Below are 16,458 nucleotides of genomic sequence, written 5' to 3' on the forward strand. Positions count from 1 at the left end.
TTGCTGCAGTCCCTGGGTTCTCTGACCTTGATCCATGATTTTTTTCTTTTTCTCCTCAACTCTTTATATGCCTTATTCTGAAAACTTATAAATTAGAACCTAAAGAGTGAACCTTACTGGCTTTATACCTTTAGATTGTTGCCTTTTATATATATTTTTTGCTTTTTCTTCTTTCCTTATCCCTAGATTTTCAAAAATGCTCTTCACTGGTGTCCCATCCTTTAGTCCCATAAACCCTGCACTTGACAGCTGAATTTATTCTCTCAGTGATTCAATGATACATCCCAGGAATTGGCTACTCTGACCTAGGGAGTAGGAGGAAATATGTGTGTTTGGCTGCATATCATTGTTATAAGTATATGCATGCTTTGTTGCCAATTTGTGAAAGCAAGTGGCTCTTTCTTTAATTAAAATTTCAGAGAAAGAGGGGATGCAAAAATAGTTTCAAACCTGAGATGAAATATTAGTTCCAGCTCCTCAGGGGTGAGTGAGGACAAATCAAAAGTGACTAAACTCACTCATCAGAATCGAGGTTTGAGAAATTGAATTATGTCTTCTCTCCTGGGTAGTATTTAGAATGTTCTCACTGCACTGCTACCTGGTGACTCATCCATCAGGTATTGCTTCTAGGCATGCCTTGGACTTTGGGAGTAGTAACAAACTCAATCAGTATATGGGAAGAACTGGGGTGGGTCTGTCCACTATTTCAGATGTTCTCCTGGGAAGTGGCTTTGGAGAGTCTTGGACAGTGTATATAAGATTGAACCCAGCCAGTGAGCTAATTAAATGAGTTTTTTTTTTTTAAAAAGCTTCAAGCTCAGCAGCAATGGTGGGTGGTTAATTTCCTGACTCACCTCTTCAACTCATTTCTGGTCCGAGTAAATACTCCTTCTTCTAGGCTTTATTCTGAAGCCATTCCATTTCTTCACAGGGTAGATGAGAATGTGCTAAGTAATATCTTTCTCTTTTTTGTGGGAGATCATTTGTGAAATAGAGTTTAGTTCTTTGTACAAAAGGACTGTCAGAAGTTTTTTTTTTTTATTTGGGTGGGGTGGAAACCTGATTATTCAATTAAAAACCTCCCAAAAGTTCTCACTCGGAAGATGCAGAGTTCAACCAAATGTAGTGTCCTCTTGTTCATGGAAATATAGTAGAAGAAACTTAGTACCTAACATTCCTGTTCATGTCCCTGGAAACCTCACACCTTCTCTGAAGAGGAACTATAGCCCATCATCAGAGTTGAAAAATATAGATAAATGACCACAGAGGAAAATGTTGGCTGCAGCACTGCCCTGATAGAATTTTCCAGCTTAAGAATAAATACTTTTATGTCATGTGATTCTAGCAAGCAGAAAATGCCATCACTCTAGTTCCCAAATTGCAGTTTCTTTATTCAGCTTAGATACTGGGACCTGACCCTATTCAAGAAGGAGAAAGGAGTTTAGTTAGAGGCCATTGCTTGTCCCCCACCACCACCTGCAAAGGCTGGTGGCCAATGGGGAGGGCTGAGTCCTAAGTCATCTTGCTACTGTGATTAAGGGTCCATTCAGCGAGAATAATGAAATTGGTTCTATGCCTGGAAAAATGAGATCTGTTCAATTGTGCACTAATTTCGGACATTTTTGTTCTGATGTTTCTTCTGTCCTAAAACGAGTTGTTGCATTCAACATTTCTTCCTTGGAGATAGTTTTTCATAAATAGAAATCTAGTCACAGAATTTTATGATAGACTTACTTTCCAGTTGACTCCATGTCATGTATGAGAAATGCACCCTATGTATATTCCATGAATCTCTACCTCTCCTCACCCCTTAGTTTTATACTTCCCCCAGAATCTCTCATGAGCTCCCTTCTTTTTTTAAATACTTTATTCAGGTGATTTTTCCCCCACTCTTAGCCTTTATGTTTCATCTAAGTATTCAAACCCCTTCAATTCTTACTTCTGACTTAATTAACTCTATGGAATCCCTGCTTTTTATGTCTTATTGGGCTTTTCACTTCACATTATACTGGATATTTATAATTAGTATAAAACCAACTCTCCTAACTATCATAACAATGTGAATGAATGAGGGAAGTAGAAAGCCTGTCTAGAGTACAGGCGGGGGTGGGTGGGGAGGAGGGAGATATGGGACATTGGTGATGGGAATGTTGCACTGGTGAAGGGGGGGTGTTCATTACATGAATGAAACTAAAAACAAACAAAAAAAAACCCAAATCTCCTAGGTTTCCCTGTCTAAAATGGTCTTGTAAGCAACAGTTCTATCTACTGACTTCCCAGCCTAGAATCCCATGTTACTTTCTGTCTAGTATCATTTCCATATGCCAAGTACCTAGAGAGCATGGTCTCTACTCTCCCCTTCCTGGTAATACTTTTAAAGTGTTTAGCTATTAAAGATTGGCTGTAGTCCAGCACTACTGACAGGGTCAGTGGCTCAGAGGAAAGAAGGAAACCAAGGAATACACAAAATCCAAAGAGCTATAGTAATTGACCATCAAGACTTAGGGTGGAGTTGTTCATGAATTTGGGAAGTCTGAATCTATACCTTTTCCTACCTTATGGCACTACCTTATCACATAGTTCTCCCTATAAGCAAAATCTCCCAACCCTACTCCAAAACCCTCAAACTCTATCTCTATTCTTTCCCTTTTCCACTTTGAGTACCTTAGCATATAAAAGTTTCTGAGCTCATAGTTAACTGAGAGGAAATAGCCCAAGTGAAAATATCCACACTCTGTGTACATTAAATCAGTCTCATCTTGGTCTACCTGCTCACACTTTAGCAATCAACCTGTGGGTTCATTTCGCCTATGATTACTGTTCATGCTTCGCATGATGATTTTAAATACCAATGCCCTGAATAGTTCTGATGAATAGAGATAATCAACCTATGGACATTTACTTCCTGGTGTTTTCCCCAAGACCCTGTTCCCTCATATGCAATGAGCCATTAAAAACTGAGCAGCAGGCAGTAAATCCTGCTCCTCAGAGTTAGTGTGTGATCCTAGGACAGATCCAGTTACTCACCACCTCTCCCTTCACAACAGGTCTCATTCATTCATTTCAGTCAGTCCATCACTCAAATACTGGCTGAACATGTTCCATGCATCCTGCATTGCAGAGATGAGCTGATTTCTCCTATGCTAAGTGTTACCATTTGATCCAAATGCTGGGATCGTAAAGGAGTAAGTCACATCTCTACTGAGAGATTTTTTCAAAGACGAGATTTTCCCCATACATGGACGTGGAAACTATTATACTGAGTGAAATAAGTCAGAAGGAGAGAGACAGATACAGAACAGTTCACTTATTTGTGGGATTTAAGAAAAATAAAAAACAATATTGTAATTATGACCAGAGACAATAGAGATAAGGGTTGGAAGTATCGACCCATGTGAAGTTTATCACAGAGAGTGGTGAGTGCAGTTAGAGAAATAACTACACTAACAACTATCATGACAGTGTTAATGAGTGAGAAAAGTCGAATGACTGTCTCCAATACAGGCAAGGGGTGGGGGAGAAGGGAGATCAGGGGCATTGTTAGAGGGAAGGTTGCATTGGTGAAGAGGGGTATTCTTTTTTATAACTGAAACCCAACTTCAAACATGTTTACAAACATGGTTCTTAAATACATATATTATTAAAAAATAAAAATATATGAAATAAGAGTTTATTGCATCAAGAACTACAATAAAGTTGTGTGTGTATTCCCTTAAAAAACAGAGAGAATGATACCTGGGCATATGAAAAGGAATCAGTGGTCTGGTAGGTAGATTCAAGATGCAAATGTAGTCTTAGAACTGCCCAAAATATTTGGGAAATTTTGCTCAGTTCAGTGTAAACTTGAGCAAGGCAGGCAGCAGAGTCTGTACAGGGTGTGAGGAGGAGATGGCAAAAGCTGAGCAGGGTAAAGATACCAAAAGACTTGTACCAAGGAGCTCAACTTTCCTTAGTAAACCCATGAAAATCCAGAGAAATCTAGAAACAAGGGAAAACTGAGATTACATTTTGGAATAGTGAGTTCTACTGTAAGCAAAGAGGATATAATTGAGAAGGGAAGCATTTATAGGTGAACATTCTAGAGGTGATCAAACCAAGGACAGGTCCATTCTTTTTTTATTTGTTTTTGTTTTTGTTTTTTTTTAGGCCACACCGGCGGTGCTCAGGGGTTACTCCTGGCTGTCTGCTCAGAAATAGCTCCTGGCAGGCACGGGGGGACCATATGGGACACCGGGATTCAAACCAACCACCTTAGATCCTGGATCGGCTGCTTGCAAGGCAAACGCCACTATGCTATTTCTCCGGGCCTGACAGGTCTATTCTTAATTAACTTAAGCATCTCTGCTAACTACCAACTGTATGTTTTTCTCCTTAGTGACTGTCCTGGCCATCTTCCATGAGCTGCACGTGGACCCTGATCTGTACACACTGCTGTTTGGAGAGAGTGTGTTAAACGATGCAGTTGCCATAGTCCTCACCTAGTAAGTACAACAACTTGACCTAGGTTTTGTTGACTATATAAATCTCTTCAACTTGATGATAATTCCTACTGGGTTTAATAGTATTGTTTCTCTCATGATATGGGGGTACAGGCCATTTCTAGTTTTTAAGGGTTTGTATTAGCAATCTTCAACAGTGAGTACTTTTTATTAGGTACTTAATTTCTAATCTTTTTTAAATTAATATTTTTATTTAAAAACCTTGATTACAAACATGATTGTGGTTGGGTTTCAGTCATGTAAAGAACACCCCTCTTTACCAGTGCAACATTCCCATCACCAATGTCCCAAATCTCCCTCCTCTCACCTCACCCCTGCCTGTAGTGTAGACAGGCTTTCTACTTCCCTCATTCATTCACATTGTTAGGATAGTTCTCAATGTAGTTAATTCTCTAACTACACTCATCACTCTTTGTGGTGAGCTTCAAGAAGTGAGCTGGAACTTCCAGCCCTCCTCTCTTTTGTCTCTGAAAATTATTGCAAGAATGTCTTTCATTTTTCTTAAAATTCATAGATGAGTAAGACTATTCTGCGTCTCTCTCCCTCTGACGTATTTCTCTCAGCAAATAGATTTCATGTACATCCGTGTAAAGGAAAATTTCATGACTTAATTTCTCCCGACAGCTGCATAATACTGCATTGTTTATATGTACCAGTTTCTTTAGCCATTCTTCTGTTGAAGGGCATCTTGGTTGTTTCCCGAGTCTGGCTATAGTAAATGTCCTGCAATGAATATAGGTGTAAGGAAGGGATTTTTGTATTGTATTTTTGTGTTTCTAGGGTATATACCTAGGAGTGGTATTCTTGATGGGTTTCAAGTTCCACTCTGTTGCAAAGTACTGTGTAATGGCTAACTAACATTTCCCTCCTCGATGCCTATATTCAGCAGATTTTAGGCTTCCTAAAATGCACATAAATGTGTTTTCTTTATTTCAAATGATATCATTTAATTTGTGCCTATACTGGTCATTTTAGATAATAGGCTAACAGAAACTTTAGTTCTGATATTAAGTTTGGCAAATCGGTGGTAGACCTTAGAGATCAAGATATCCCCTTCATTTTCCCATTTAATTACCACACTTTATAAGAACACACATGACTGATACAACTGATGGTACTTGGACTCTGAGCTATGCCACTATCCTTTGTCCTGGAAGAATTTCCTTTCTGAGATGAGAACTGTGCTTTTCCCTTACCTCCCCTTTAGACTCTTTCCATTCATATTTAATAAATACCACCTCTGAGGCTGTCAGAAGGTCACTTCCTTTAGATGAAGGCTTACGTTTTGGGTAGCTATCAGATATCCTGAAGGAAAGTGACTGATCAGAGTGGCAACAGGTTCCAATCAGGGTTTTAATTACCTCACTGCATTTGAAAAAAAAATGTGTAGTGAAGTATCAAAGCATTTTAAAATGTCAGATCCTATAGAAGGGAGTGAGTAGGAAAATGCTCTTTTGCTGCCAGTTGACATTTCTGAAGACTATTACCCACAACTTCCCAGCAAATCCAGCAACTTTCAATGGGAGTCTCCAAATAAACATATTTTGTCCCTTTCTGGGGAAGAGCCTTTCTTCTAGGGGACAAAAATGCTTGTGATGCAAGTTAAAGGCAGGATCAAGACAGATTAACAGTTGCTAGAAGATGCTTTTAAAGGAAATGCCAAGAACAATTAATTAGGACACCAGGAATCTCAATCCATAGAAATACTAGTATTAAAGAAACATTTGGAGAAAAAAAGTTAAATCTGCTGAGTCTCTCATTTTCACTTCCTGAGCTGCCAAGTTGTAAAGGCCAAGCCAAGCAAAACCACTAAAGTGCAAATAAACTTGGGAAAGAATGAGGCTGCACCAACCTAGGGAGGTGCCTATCTTTCTACGGGCCACCTCTCAGGGTAACTTTCTATTAGAAATGCAGATTACAGGGATGGAGGTTAATGGGCTATGCATGATCTTGGCATAATAGGGTAGGTGGTGTTCCACAGAGTCCATTTAGAAGTTTCTTGGATTAATGTGGGTGTCCCACTCCCATCCTTATGCATTGCTTGTTCTTTTAAAAAGGTGATATTTCTACCATAGAAAAACCTACTTCTTTCTAGGCACAAGATCCTTGTTCTCTGGGCCTAAAGCTCTAGATCCCTAGCATGGTCATGTGCAGTACTGTGTACAATGGTTCCATTGCAATAAGGAAACCATAGTCAGAAAACTTGACACAGAAGCATCCATACTTTCAAACCTGCAGGCTCTTCCTTTACCTGGTGCCTGTGCATCCAATCACTTCCTGCTTGAGTGGAAGCCCTTACCATATCCTTCAGGCATCTGCTTTCTCTGATCACCCCAATTACTGCTACTACCTCCACTGTGTACAATTGTCCTGTGTTTAACCTTTCACTTTCCTTGTTGCCCACTTGTTTCTTAAACTTCCTTTTTAATATGTAGGACAATCTATTTCTATCCATTTACTTATAGACATATTCTCTCTCCTTTTAGAGCCTTATTCTCACACTTTTCTAAAGACGGTAGAAAAGCCCTTTAGTAACATATAAAAGTTTTCCACTAGAAGAAACAAAAGAGTGCTCCATTTTGTTTACACTGAGTGAATCAATAATAGTGATGTTGGGCTTGCCATTGCTCACTCTGGCTCACTCAGAGGTCTAGGATCAGTGTGGCAAAACACTTCCATCATAGAGGGCACTGCAATATAAGAAAAGGGTTTTTGGTTTTTATTTTATTTATTTATTTATTTGGTTTTGGGGTCACACCTGGCAGCACTCAGGGGTTACTCCTGGTTCTGCACTCAGAAATCACTCCTGGAAGGCTCAGGAGACCATATGAAATGCCTAGAATCCAACCTAGGTTCTACCTAAGTCAGCTGTGTGCATGGCAAACTCCTAACTACTGTGCTATCTCTCCAGCCCAGGGTCTTTATTTTTAAAGTGAACATCTCACTCAAAGTACTTCAGAGAGTAATCAAAATATACTGATGACATTTTTAAGGACTTAGAATAAGTACTCCTAGAATTTGTATTGCATCATAAAATTCCCTAAATAACCATAGAAATTTTGAGCAAAAAGATGAGAGATTATAATCTGACTTTAAATTAGATTACCAAGATATAGTAATCAAAACTGTACTAGAAGACAGTGTCAGATTAATGGAATAGAACTGAGATCCCAGAGATAAATGCTCAGATTTATGGAGGGTTGATCTATGGCAAAGAAGTTGGGTATTAAATTTGATAAAGGAAATTATTTTAACAATAGGTGTTTGAAAAACCGGTAGCGTCATGCAAAAAATGAAGCTGATCTATAATACTCATCATACATAAAAGTTAATTCAAACTTGATTAAAGACCTTGAGATTAGACAAAAATCCATAATGATATTAAGGAAAATATGGGCAAAACTTTCCAGGTATGGACCTCAGATGGATCTTCAAGGACTTGACTCCAGTGACAAAGACAACAAAAACAAATATAAACAAATAGAACAATGTAAAGCTAAGAATTTTTGCCCCCCCCCCCCCAAAATAACCCAAGGCTGGGCTAAAATGAAAAGGTATTATACTTAATAGGAAAAATACTTGCGTTCCATAACATCAAAATGCTAATATCTAAACATAGCATTTTAAAGGTTCAATGATATAAAATACCCATAGTAAGCCCACAAAAAATGAGCCATGGTAGGACTGTATAGCAGACAGAGCATCTGCTTTGCACATAGCCAACCCAGGTTTGATCAGGCTAGATGGTCCCCAAGACCTACCAGCACTCATTTCTGAGTGAAGAGTTCTGAGTACTATCAGGTGTGGCCCTAAAAGAGACAAGTAAAATGGGGATAGGCTCTGGACATACACTTCACTGAAGAGGACATAAATTAGCAGGCTTATGAAATAGTGCTCTTTGTTGGATTGGAGAGATAGTACAGTGGGTAAGGCTCTTGCCTTAGTGTGTTATACACAGGTGTGATCCCTATCATCCCATATGGTCCCACAGATCTCACCAGGAGTGATCCCTGAGCATAGAACTAGGAGTAATCCCTGAGCACTGGTATAATCCCAAAACAAACAAACAAAATGTTCATTGTTTTCAGGTAAATTCAAATACAATTAACAACAAGGCATTATTTCATACCAGTGAAACTGACATATATCAAAAAGACGAAACAAACAGTGTGGGTAAAGGTGTGGTATAAAGAAACCTTTTTTTTTTTTTTTTTTTTTTTTGGTGGAAATATTATGATTCAGCCTCTTTAGAAATCTGCATAGAAATGTCCTCAAACCTCAAAAATATAAGAATAAAGCTGCCATATGACCCAGTATTTTCATTTATTAGCATACCCTCAAAACATTAATTCAAAAATACATATGCATACCTATGTTCATTGCAGCTCTTGTACAATAGCTAGGATGTAGAAACTGTTGTGTATGTAAACATTTTTATGGGATTATTATGTTACTGACCCTATCCTGATCAGTGATTGTGCCCTACCTTAGGATGTGACCTGGCATTCTGCTCCCACCCTAGGGTGGTACCTGATTCTGCTCCCACCATTGGGTGGTATCTGATCCCACCATTGGGTGGTACCTGATTCTGGGGCATAAAAGCAAGGGTCTGTGGAAGACGAGGGGCTTTTTTCCTGGGGCCTATTCTTAGGCCTTTTGGCTTCGGCCTCTTCACGGAATAAAGAGCTGTTTTCTTTGGAAGCCTGACTGCCTGTTGGCTTTCCTCCCACCGCATTCACTTCAGAACCGCCGGCTGAACAGGGTAACAGACACGTGGTCTGAGCTGAAGGAGAAAGGCCTCATCCTCCATCCCTCCTTCAGTCAACCTCATCAGGGGCTGATTTGCAACAGAAACAACCAAAATGTCCACAACACACTAAGTACAATAGCCAAAATACCATGCCCAACAACTGGTAAGTGGATTTCATCTCCCTCTTTGGTTGTGCTATACCCAATGGAATATCATACAACTATAAGAAAAGATGAAATCTTTTAGTTTGATGCAACTTGGATTGAATTGGAGGGTATTATGTTAAGTGAAATAAGTTAAATACTGGATGATCATACTTATCTATTTTATGTAACATAAAAAAGGAAAGGAATAGACAGTATTGAATGATAATGGCCCCTCAGTTTATTTTATTAAAACCATTGTGTAAAAAGGAGGAAAAAGATAGGGGATCAGCTTATAAGCTAATGGTTCCCAGAAAACATTCTAGAATTTTCTTTCAAATGTATAATAATTTAATCACATTTTTAGCTTAAAACAGCTTTGTAGGCTAATCTGAGGCAAATAACTAATTTTAATATTGTTTCTTAGGTTAAATTCTCTCTAATATTCAGTCAACTAATTTATAATTAATATTTATGACCTCAACTCTTATATAAGTAGTAAGAAAGGGAATTCCTATAACCAGAATTTCTATGACCAGAAAATAAGTCAGAATCCTTAACCTAAATACAAAAATATGCTTAATAAAAAGTTTTGAAATAACTTGGTTCTAAACTAGAATAGTGTTTCACATATATAAGAAATGTCATTTCAAAATATATGCATTCTGGTTTCAAAATGAATAAATTCTACACAACTGTATTGTTGTTATTATTTCTAAAGTTCATTACAGTTTATGGTGAAAGATCATAAGACAGATATAAGTTGACTTGAAAGGTATGTGCTTTATAAGTCTAAGCCAAGATATTTCAAATCTTAAGGCCGGTATTGAGTTGCTATTAATTAACTGTACAATTACAATTGAGCCAGAAAACCAGCCCAAGCAGCTCTAATAAAAGAGATTGGCCCAGAAAGATAGTATGGTAGTAAAGGTGCTTGCCTGTATGCGGCCAACCCACTTCTGATTCTTGGCATGGCATATGAACCCCTAAGAACCATCAGGAATGATCCCTGAACACCCTTCGCCACAAATAAAAAAGACTGAAGCCTTTGCTTACCAATGAAATTGAGTGACAGAAATTGAAATGGGTCAGGAAGGAGCCAAGGAATCAAGTTAGGGTCTCTCCTTATTTGAATTTGAGCCGTTTTCCATATTGGGACTGACATTTTCACCAGCATCTTCCAGGAATATATACATCTGACTTCAGGAGAAGAGAACATGAAACATAGCCCAATATTCCCAGCCAAAGTACATATCACTATATATTCTGATGCTTCCTTCTCCACTCCCACTTGGAACTAATCACTTGTGGCCAAGGAAATGCATTTATTGACTGGTCTAAAATCTCATGCTTCATGAATTAAAAGCACTAATTGGTTTTACTTGAAAGATCAGGAAGATTGGTACTTCCATTCTGGGGCAGATGAAGAGGAAAGTGAGTTAATTGTTCAGGGCAATATTGCTACTATAAGGAAGAATGGGTGCTGACAGAAATCCAACCAACCTCAAAGACCACTGCAGCAAAGTTAATATAAATATGAATTGTCTGTGCTTGCTTTTTAAACTAGAAAATGTAAATGAGTTGGTTGATATACATATTAAAATTATTCTTAACAATAAATAAATATAGTTGGAAAGTTTATCTAATATATACAACCTGCATAACAATACACAAACTTATAATGTATAACATTTATATCAGGAAATTTTACTCTACTATAGATACTTTTGCATTTTTTATAAATGAGTGCAGATAGACCTGCTTATTGTGAAGTATTCCTTCATAAGTAGGGAACTTATAATGCAATAGAATAAAGAAAATTACTTTTTTAACTTGTAATTTCTGCCATTAGAAAGAAAACTTCTTTTACAAAAAGTCTTTTTATATAAAAACTGAGTATTAACATGTAAATTGATAAGTCAAAAGATTGAGGTTGAGATTGAAGTACATTACTTAAAATTATAATAGTACTCACAATCAAAATTGATAATCCTTGTGAAGGAAGGGAGAAGGAAACAGGAATAAGTTAACTTAAAAGTCAACTCTCTAATAGTTTTAGAGTTACAGGGAGGATGTCAGAAGAAATAAAAATCTGAATAGTACAAAGATAATTTTCTCCATGGAGCCATGATTAATGCGCAAGGGAAAGAGATAATTTATTTTATATCCTTCTATCCTGTTTGAATGTGTGCATGTGTTTGAATTGTATTTACTTAGGACCTTATTCAAGTTATAAAGATACCAAAGGCAGAAGTTATAATTTTAAAAAGTCTATTTAACAGATAACAACAGAATTCAAGGATCCTACCCAGGGGGTCAGAGAGATAGCACAGCAATAGGGCGTTTGCCTTGCACACAGCCTATCCAGGACAGATGATGGTTTGAATCCCAACATTCCATATGGTTCCTGAGCCTGCCAGGAGCGATTTCTGAGCACAGAGCCAGGAGTAATATCTGTGCATCACTGGGTGTGACCTAATAAAAACAAACAAACAAAAAAGAATCCTACCCAGGAGGAAGCTTGCCACAAAGAGTGGAGGAGTAAAGGCATAGAAGAAAACACTATGACAATGATAGTTGGAAATCATAACTTAGGACAAGAACTGGATGTTGAAAGAAGATAAAGTGATATGTCTGATACATATTCAAGAACAATATTTTAAACCACAATGTCTAATTAGTTTTCTTGTTACTTCTGATCTCCAAGATCAATAAGGTAACCATAATTTACTAGAAAAATGAACAAAATATATAAGTAGGGTATGAGCACCAAACAAATGGCCAATACCTCTACTAAAAAAGATCAGGATTACTAATAATTGGATGAAACAAGACAGATAATGAAGTTTCATTTTTTTTCTCTAGAAAATATTCAGAACTTTAAAATTGACTCATCATACTCTACAGAGGTCAGACTTTTGGAATATGGAACCCAGTACAGATGAATGATAAAGAAGAAAATTGATCATACTCTTACATTGGTAGCTTGGCATTATTTATTAAATCATCAGAGTTAATGAATCATTTGATCTGTCTGTTGCATTTCTAGAAACTTATCCTCCAAAGCAATTTAGATCATTTGTGACCATTTCTCCACAGAAATAAATGCATCCTGATTTATGCAGGAAGTTACATATATGAGTTGCTATGTGTCTGAGAAATAACAGTACTATAATATCATATAATTGCCAGCACTTCAGTGCCAAGCAACCTAATATCCTCTGACATTTGTAGTGAACCAGTGACTCAATTGGTGACAATAGCTGGTAGGGCCCATGGGTCTCCTGAGCACTGCTGAGGACATCATCCCAACACATAAAATCAAATACAGAAAAATGTATTGATGTAAAAAGATATTTAAAATATTTCTAAATTCAAGAGAAGTTTTAGATGGGCTTATACAATAAAATCTATTCTTTAAACTTATAGCCAAATTTGTCTATGTAAATTTATGTATATAAGTGATCATAACATAATTTACATAAAAGTCAAAGTGGTAGATGGAATCACTAATGATAGTTATTTTTTTCTCTTTGACTATCTAGTTTTGTTGGAAATAAATTAAACTACTATGATCAACTCTGGTCCCAAGAATCCTCCATTTATATAGTTGGTTATTGATCATCTGCTTTTAAAAGCAGGTGCTTCAGTGGTTTCAATCATTATTTTTTTTCAGGCATGAGAGAGCAGAAAGGAGTTGAATGTTCTCAGCCATCTCTCTACAACACAAAAATACTGCCAATGTTATATGTTGCATCCTGTTCTTGTGAAAACACACCACAGTGTGCAAATGCTTCCAGAGTGTCTGAGAGACAAAACAAACTCATTAAGCAACTGGGTCTTGGATAACAATGAAGACATGCAAGTGTTTTAATTCCCTGTTATGAAAATGCTTCTGTGACACCAAAGTAAATGATTAAAAGTGAGGGAGAGATGGAGCACTGGTCTTTTCTCTTTAACTGGGTATCATGCTGCTTAGAGGTTCTTTGTAGAAAATGTCATTTAAATTGTGATAGTGGTGACGGCTTACACTTGGAGTGAGTGACATTTGGAAAGAGCACATTTCTTATAGCCTGAGAATCTTGAGGGAAATGGAGAATGGAATTTAATAGGACGGCGGCAAGACTCAGGGAGCCAGGCAGTCAAGATGAACCTTGAGATATGATCCAGCCAAAGTAGTTGAGATAAAAAACAACAACAACAACAACAACAAACTCATCTCTCTGCTTCTTCAACAGGCAGACATCGCTACGGTGAGAGTTCATCTGGGCAGTAAAACCTTGCTCTAAAAGTTACTCCAGAAATTAGCTGTGTAGGGATCAGTTATTGGCATCTATCACAAGGGAATCAATAATTTCCCTTGGGAGTATCATCTCTGAGTGTAGCTCCTTAAAGGACAGTTCTATTCTCACCTCCACTCTTTTCCCTTCCTGTCCATGCAGCTAATTACTTGGATGGCTCTTCAATAATTACCAAAGGAGGGAATTAATATACCCCTTCAGTGGGGGGGGGGGATAATCACTTGACTAATCCTCTCATTAAAATGTATTCCAGAAGATGGGTGCTTAATATTCTTCATACTCCTTATTCTACATATTTGAAAAACCCTTATTAGTTATCATATTTAGCACTACCTCTTCTCCCACTTGACCTAGAGTTATAAACAGAGGGGATAAAGGCTCTCCTTTGATGAAAATAAACCAAAACTGCTATTACAACCAAAAAGGAGAATATTTCTCACAACTCTGCTTTACTTAAAAACAAGTTTCTTCTATCTTGACACATCTTTCTGAAGGTAATTAACTTTGATATTTGCCTTAGAAACTGATAATCAGCATGAAACTCGGTCTGATGTCTGTCAAGATATGCTGTGATACATAATTTAAAAAAAAAAAAAGGGGGGTCTGGGGCTTTCTGTTTAGGACCACTCCTGCTGTCAGCCTTCATGCTTAGACACCAGGTGGCATCACTAGGCAGGAATGTGGAGATTTGGATTCTAGAAGAGGTTCTTGGAGAGTGCTCAACTGATCCCAGATAGCAGTGAGAATGCCCAGTATTGTGTTTGCTGTCCACACCCCCTGCCTGCTGCCACAGCCTTGTTTGTTTCTTCTCATTCCTGATCTCTGGTTTTTGTTTTCTGGATATAAGCTGCCATCTTGACTATTCCAAGTATTAATGTCCTGGTTCAGATTACTGGGACTTGACCTTGGCTTTATCCTGAACTATGGCTCTTGTTTCTAAGATTAGATCTGAATGTACTCAGTAGCTTCTATGCAACTCAGTCCTATGACTTAGGAGTTACTTTGTTCTCTATCAGGCCACTCATAATGAAGTAATCTACTAGAGAGGACGGAAGGAAGGAAGAAAGGAAGGAAGGAAGGAAGGAAGGAAGGAAGGAAGGAAGGAAGGAAGGAAGGAAGGAAGGAAGGAAGGAAGGAAGGAAGGAAGGAAGGAAGGAAGGAAGGAAGGAAGGAAGGAAGGAAGGAAGGGAGGGAGGGAGGGAGGGAGGGAGGGAGGGAGGGAGGGAGAGAGGGAGGGAGAGAGGGAGAGGAAGGGAGGGAGGGAGAGAGGGAGAGGAAGGGAGGGAGGAAGGGAGGGAGGGAAGGAGAGGAAGGAAGAAGGAAGGAAGGAAGGAACGGAGGGTGGGAGGGAAGAAGGAAGGAAGAAGGAAAGAAGGAAGGAAGGAAGGAAGGGATGGAAGGAAGGAAGGAAGGAAGGAAGGAAGGAAGGAAGGAAGGAAGGAAGGAAGGAAGGAAGGAAGGAAGGAAGGAAGGAAGGAAGGAAGGAAGGGAGGGCGGGAGGAAGGAAGAAAGGGAGGGAGGGAGGGAAACTGATGTTGATGGTTTCTTAACTCAGTTTTATTCTACTTTGATTTACTGTTGCCTGAGTCAGATGAAAGTGACAGAAACCCACTTCAAATTAGCTTTCACAAGAGGAATTCATTGGCTTATTTAACAGATTGTAGACAGACTTTGGGTTTGTGGGGACTCTAGGATTCAAATGTAGTTTGAAAGAAATGTCCATTTCTTTTCTGTTTACTTCTTGGTCCTGATTTCCTCTGAGTGCTAACCTCAATCGTTCTTAGTGCAGATAGATGACTTACTCTATTAATCAGGAGAGGGTAGCTTAGTGACATCTTTTAAGCTTATATTATTCTTCCTTTAGAAAACCCTTCATTCCACCTATATTTGCCTATTAGACACAGAGAAGGTCTCCTATTGGCTCTATCAGATTTCTCCTCTGTCAATCACACAATGTTCCAACCCACGTGCTCTGAAGAAATTAAACCTGGTTATTTTCCAGATCTGAAAATCATATCCTTTACCTTGTGGCTAGTGACATGGAAGCTATTATTAATAAAGAAGTGTTGGCAGCCAAATGTAATGAACATCTCCAAACTGTAGTGACCATATTTCATGATGAGAATGTTTAGGCCATGCTAGATTAAGATAAAAGAAGGTCAGTCCTATACTATTAACAATGCGAACAACTTTATTTTAGAAGACAAAAGTTCTTTTCTAAATACAGAATTGATTTTGACAATGAGAAAAATGGACTTTCAAGGTTTAAAAACAAATAGAGATAATAACAAAGATAAGAAATTGCCAATGTCAAAATCAAGTGGTCACATGCTTTGGTAAAGAGTATAGATCCAGAGGGTTTAGAGCTGGAGTTCTGTTTCTAGGAGGAAGTTAGAGCCCAGTCTATAAATAGCCAGGGTAATTGAGCTCAATTAAATTTATTTGATTAAGTCCTTCAGTCATAATACTCCATCTTTTGGACTTAAGAAATGGGAGGGGAGCTGGAGAGATAGTACAGCTGGTAGGTGTTTGCCTTGCATGAAGCCAACCCAGGTTCAATATCATGTGTGCCCACTAGGAGTGATCCTTGGGCAGAGCCAGGAGTAGATCCTGAGCATTGTTGGCCCCACCCAAACAAACAAAAATCGTGAGGAAATTTGTCATTCATTTGGAATCTAGAGCAAATCCCCTTGACCTGGACAATTGTGAAATAGAAAATGAATGCAAGCTGATAAATGAAAAGTTGTTAGGAATTGTAAAATATC

The 16,458-nt window shown here is 38.1% G+C and overlaps 1 protein-coding gene across 1 annotated transcript in view; it reads left to right on the forward strand.

The window, feature by feature from the left end:
• The window catches only part of SLC9A9 (solute carrier family 9 member A9), a 564,963-nt gene that overhangs the window by 167,557 nt on the left and 380,948 nt on the right, over positions 1 to 16,458 (forward strand). Inside the window, exon 6 of the mRNA XM_049785894.1 lies at positions 4,376 to 4,481. Within this exon, the coding sequence (XP_049641851.1) occupies positions 4,376 to 4,481 (106 nt within the window). The remainder of the gene's footprint in view (positions 1 to 4,375; positions 4,482 to 16,458) is intronic.

This window comes from Suncus etruscus, chromosome 13, assembly GCF_024139225.1.
Source record: "Suncus etruscus isolate mSunEtr1 chromosome 13, mSunEtr1.pri.cur, whole genome shotgun sequence".
Lineage (NCBI taxonomy): Eukaryota > Metazoa > Chordata > Mammalia > Eulipotyphla > Soricidae > Suncus > Suncus etruscus.